This window comes from Zeus faber (genome assembly GCF_960531495.2).
Source record: "Zeus faber genome assembly, chromosome: 16".
Taxonomy (NCBI): domain Eukaryota; kingdom Metazoa; phylum Chordata; class Actinopteri; order Zeiformes; family Zeidae; genus Zeus; species Zeus faber.
The window spans coordinates 6174751-6180670 of NC_137202.1; the positions used below are offsets into that span (position 1 = coordinate 6174751).

Consider the following 5920-nt stretch of genomic DNA (forward strand, 5'->3'; position numbering starts at 1 on the left):
TGTCTTTAGAACTACGACTGACCTGTCTGTAGAGCTACGACTGGCCTGTCTGTAGAGCTACGACTGGCCTGTCTGTAGAGCTACGACTGGCCTGTCTGTAGAGCTACTGGCCTGTCCATAGAACTACCACTGAGCTGTCTGAATAACTACCACTGACCTGTCTGTAGAACTACAACTAGCCTGTCTGCAGAGCTACTGACTTGTCTGTTGAACTTCTACTGATCTGCCTGTAGAACAACAGACCTGTCCCTTGAACAACTATTGACCTGTCTGTACTCTTTGAGCAGGGACACCGCCATATTATGTCACAATAAACACTCACTGAATGAACCACCTCACTGGTGGTAATCCCAAGATTATTATTATTATTTTTTCATCCCAAATTTTGTACTTTATTTAGCCGACACTGTATAAGAAACAGCGATTCTCCTCCCTGTGCTCCCCTTATACGCTGTTTCCAATGTTGGTGGCAGGGTCCGCCACCTCAAGAGACCAAGACAAAAACAAAGAAAAACAATCGTTAAGAATAAGAAATCCACACGTGGTTTACCCCTTTAATGGAGTAACACAAGTTTCCTAGCTTCCTATTTTAAGTTGACCCCTTATTCACTGAGAACTGCATTTCACTTTATTTTGATGTTGCAGTGTTCAATCAGTATATTAGGATATCTTCAAAGGACACAAACAACACACACTTCCCACATGAACACACACAGACACCTTTATGCAGGTTAAATATTCTAATAGGATTAAAAACTATATCGATACTTTTTTTTTTCCCCCCCAACTATGTCGGCGTGCTGGTTCGCTCACTGTGCACAGATGCAGCCACCACAGCCCTGATCTCTGCATTAACGTTGTATTATAATTAGAAAAAAATAAATAAATACATAGTTTGTGTAATTTGTAAAAAAGGCCTTTAATAGCTATTTCCAAGAAGATTTGGTCAGTTGCCAGCTTGATCTGGGCAGCACGGGGGGTGAAATGCATACAGTGATAATAAAAAATGAGGTTGGTATCATTTAGACTTAGTGTCTGTGCGACCACGTGCATTTGTGTGTGTGTGTGCACGTCTGCGTGTGTTTACGCGTGTGTGTGTGTATATGGATCTACATGTCGGTGCGGCCGGTCATGAGGCTCAGGATTAAGTCACAATTACATTTGTGTGAGGTATTGGAGGCTTAAAGTGGCGCTCTGGCAGCAGGCGACAGGCGAGTTGGTTGGTTTGCACTTTGGGCTATTAGGACCCGGGCACATCTGGAAACAGAAGCCTCCACCTGCTCCACCTGCCCCCACCTCCCAGGGGCATATGGCCGCTGTACATCAACCCAAATGGATGCAGAGGATGTGGGGTCTTATGCAGCATGTGGCCTAATTCGTGCGACCGCTGAGTGCACGATTTAATTTTTCCATCTGACAGCGGGTCGTGGTGGCTCACGTGAGTGGTTCTACTGGTGGTGCTGGTGAACATAGTGGTTTAGGGGGGGTTTTCATTGAGAGGTTTATTTTTCTTTCCTTTTTTTTTTTTTTTTTTTTTTTTTTACCGTGACCTCATCTGTCCATTGTCGTTTCATCCGCCAGAGCTTTCAAAATAAAATCAGGAGACCTTATCCTCTTGTTCTGTTCTGTCTCTGTGCGGCAGGGAGCTCTCTCGACCGGCTTGTTCTCCATAGACAGACACAGCGGCGTCCTTCGCATCAGACCCGGGGAAACCCTGGATTATGAGACATCCAAAACACACTTTGTCACGGTCATCGCCAAGGTAACGCGTCAACAAGTCGCTCAACTCAACTCATGACACCATACCGGCATACTCTGTTGGAATGGAGATTGAGATTCCTTTACATGTGCTGACAAAACACCTTCTATGTATTATGAGATAACAGAGAGCATCCATTGTAATTTCTGACTCAAACACAGTTGTGGCAAGAGCTGCATTTAGCGATGAATTAAATGGATCAAATTAAATCTCATGTCGGAAAAAAATACATTTCACTGTTTCATTCACAATGGTTCCAGGCCTTATTATAAATGTCGGTTGCTTTTCCATTTATAACTGTTCAAAGCACAAACTCACTGAATGTTTTACCACTGAGAAACTGACCACTCTGCTGCAGCTTCTCACTGTGCTTACATGCAGTCCAATGGGGCAAATGTTAAACAATGTTAAATGTCCTTTTCGAAAACAGGAAGCTCCCAATGTTGACGCTCAGACAGTCTTTGTATGTTATACCAAGAAAGAAAATCAGTTGTTTTGTTCATTATTTTTCACTTACACAAATGAGCGCTTTTGGCTAAACCCAGGTGGAGATAAGAGACTAGAAACAGGAAGTTGTGTCGCTTCCAACCGGCAACCTGTTGTCGCCAACGTCGCAATAGTTGCAGTTAGAGTAGTGATGAATTAATATCGAATCTCACACTAAAAGACACATTTTGGTGTGTTTGTTCCAGGATGGTGGAGGGAATTTTAATGGCAAGGAGCAGATTTTGTCCTCCACCGCTTCGCTGACAATCAATGTGCTGGACGCCCAGGACACACCCCCGTCTTTTGTCGGGACGCCGTACTTTGGTTACGTCTATGAAGTCTCAGTGCCAGTGAGTATGATGACACATTGTGAGTTAAATGTCCCCTTCTTTGGGTTAAATCCAAACTGCTTTTGGCTCTGAATAAACGTGACATTGGCTTTTAACGACCAGGACGCTTGCTTTAGAATCTGAATCACAATAAGAATCACAATGAGAATCACAATCGGAATGGATTTACTCTGCCAAGTCATTTACGTATACGAGGAATTTGCCCTGGTGAGGATTTGTGCGTTTTAATGACAGACAATTAAAATAAAATAATAATAAAAACTTTCTGAAAAAATAAAATGATGATAATAAAACAAAATGGAATAATAAGTAAAATAACAATTGCTAAATATACACAAATAGGCAAAATATCTAAAACAGAAAGTCAAATGTAAAAAAATATACAGAATATACAAATTGTATGCGTACATTATTGTGTGCATACAGCATAACTGACAAGTTGAAACGCAACGTTGTATATTTTAGCAGCCAAAGAAATCAGTCCTTAATAGAAATTTATGACAAAAATTACCCCATATTAGATAGTAATTCTTACAGTTACTGCTGCACAAGGCCCATTTGCTGGGTTTCCTTTATAGTGTCAATAAGTATTTAAAGTAGTTGCTAAACATGACTCATCCTCTGGATATTGAGGGAGATTGGGTGCCCAGTTGTCTATATAGTTACAGTTAAACTTAATATCAGCCATTTCACACATAAGGACCCCTTCCTTCACCTTCCACTAAAAATAGGCAACACATTCACCATTTAGTCAGTTTAATGGCACAAAGTCTTTTTATGAATTAATCAATATTATTTTTTAGGGAACTGAAATCTACACAGTTTTGGCTAAAGATGGCGATGTGGGGAACCCAAACCCAATAAGCTACTCCTTCACTAGCGGTAAGCATCTCCATCATCCATCCCTGTCTGTCCCAGCCACATGAGTTCTCATTATCACTCCTCATTTAGTGAAACCGGATGGATTTTCCAATGTGTCAGTGGACTTGTCCTAAAGATAATAAGATAATATGAGATAAGATAATAATATTAAAAAAAAAAAAGAAGAAAAGAAACAATAAATAATTGACTCTTCTCTGCAGGAGATGACAGCATCTTCGGGATCAATGAAACCACTGGCTGCATCAGATTGCTGACCCACCCTATGTATCTGAAGAGAGAGATCTTCAATGTCAGAATCAGGGTGAGATGCTTTCCATAAAGCCATGACCAGGTACTTTATGAACCACAAATCCATATATACTGTATGATGACTCCCTTGTTGGTTTCCAGGCCTCGGAGCTCGGCCCAGACGGCTCCGTGGTGGACTTTGGGGAAACCACGCTGGTGATCCGGGTGGTGGACCTGAACAACAACCCGCCCACGTTCTACGGGGAGAAGGGCGCTCAGAACATCTTCGAGCTGACCATGCACGAGCACCCGCCCGAGGGGGAGATTCTCCGGGGGCTGAAGATCACTGTCAACGACTCCGACCAGGTGGAGTTATCCGTTACCATTGTTTTTTACCTAAAAGATAGATTCACTCGCTTTAACCTCAGGTTTTATTGAAATGTTGGTTCCTGTCATGTGTAACTGTTCATAGCAACAACCTCACTGAACGCTTTACTGTTGAGAAACTCCGCTGCAGCTTCTCACTGTGCTTCAATGCAGTTCAACGGGGCAACGTTTAAGCTTTGAAAAAAACATGTTGAATCTCCTTTTGAAAAACAATTCTCTCATAATATTGTCCAACATTCTTTATATGTTATAGAAAAAAAACATTTTTTTGTTTTTGTTTTATCTTTGCTTCAATTGACTCTTTTGCTTTTCCACAAATCAGCTGTTTTGGCTACATCCGGGTTAACGTATGAGACTAGAAACACAATGTTACATCTCTTCCTGCTGACAAGCTGCTGTAGCCATTACCCTTTGGATATTATGCGGAAATTGGAAAAAGTATTTTTAGATAAAATGTGATGTTACTGTTATTCAAAACATGTTAAAAACACACAGGAGTATAATATGAGTTTTCCATTTTCAAAATGGAGGTTGAACATGTTTTTTTTGTTTGCCCCATTGGACTGCGCTTTAGCACAGTGCTGCAGCTGCAGCAGAGTGGTAAGTTTCTCAGTCATAAAGCGCTCAGCGAGGTTGTTCTAAATGATGGGAACCAACATTCCCTGATTTTCGACGTAGGGAAAATCAGGGAATGTATCCTTAAATAGCGTAAATTCAACAACTGCTTATTAAGCACTCATCAGCTCTTTTGGGAAGGCACCTTACTTAACCGAGTGGAGGCAACAGGGATTGCCATTCAGCGAAAATGATATTCGCTCTGTGACACGTGATCCCTCTGATCATATTATGTCATTATTTAATAATTAACCGCGTCGGTCACGATAACAACGTTCAGAGAAGAACAGCGTGCAGAGCTGCCTGCCATTGCAAGTCATTATCACTGTAATTCCTTTTATTTAATTACATAAATGTTAAAAGTGCGCTTAGACAAATAAAACGGTGCTCCCCTTCTGATGCCATTTGAAGCTTACACAAGACCCTGAGTGCAGCCAGTTCCTGGTACGACCCAGAGTTCCAGAGACTCATTGGGAACACGACCCCTGGTGATATACAGTATGCTGCTATAACCTCATGGTATAAACACAGAGAGCACTGTTTCTAGGGTAGATTGATATCGGCTATTGATTTATGATGCAGAGTGTGACGTAAAGAGATACCAAAAGAAGGCTTTTTACGCTGATTAAACAGACCATAATCTGAGGATTGTTTGTGTGTCGTTGGGTTTTTTTAGTGGCTTTATAACAAATGCTGATTAGATAAGCTCATGCACTGGGAGCACAGGTCAAGGGAGTTCTAGCAATTCTAATTTTAGTGAGGTAATTTTAGCTTGTGGGGTTATGTCATTGTTTTTTCTTTGTTTTTTTTCGTTTTTTTCGCTTCCAGGGGGCGAACGCCAAGTTCAACTTGAGGCTGATTGGACCGGGCCGGATGCTGAGGGTCGTCCCCCAGACTGTTCTGAACGAGGCCCAGGTCACCATCCTGGTGGAGGACTCGACTGCTATGGACTACGAAAAATTCCAGTTTCTCACATACAAGGTACAAGGAGATAGATGGATGGATAGATGATGGATAGATAGAGGGACAGACAGACAGACAGACAGATAGATAGATAAATAGATAGATAGATGGATAGATGGATAGATAGATGGATAGATAGATAGATAGATATATAGATAGATAGATAGATAGATAGATAGATAGATAGATAGATAGATAGATAGATAGATAGATAGATAGATAGATAGATAGATAGATAGATAGATTGATT

At 41.2% G+C, this 5920-nt stretch overlaps 1 protein-coding gene across 1 annotated transcript in view; it reads left to right on the forward strand.

The window, feature by feature from the left end:
- cdhr1a (cadherin-related family member 1a) overlaps nt 1-5920 on the forward strand; it is a gene marked incomplete at both ends in the record, with an annotated part of 16218 nt that overhangs the window by 3821 nt on the left and 6477 nt on the right. The window contains 6 exons of the mRNA XM_080017021.1: nt 1643-1762; nt 2452-2595; nt 3399-3477; nt 3678-3778; nt 3868-4071; nt 5536-5688. Coding sequence (XP_079873147.1) covers nt 1643-1762; nt 2452-2595; nt 3399-3477; nt 3678-3778; nt 3868-4071; nt 5536-5688 — 801 coding nt within the window. The remainder of the gene's footprint in view (nt 1-1642; nt 1763-2451; nt 2596-3398; nt 3478-3677; nt 3779-3867; nt 4072-5535; nt 5689-5920) is intronic.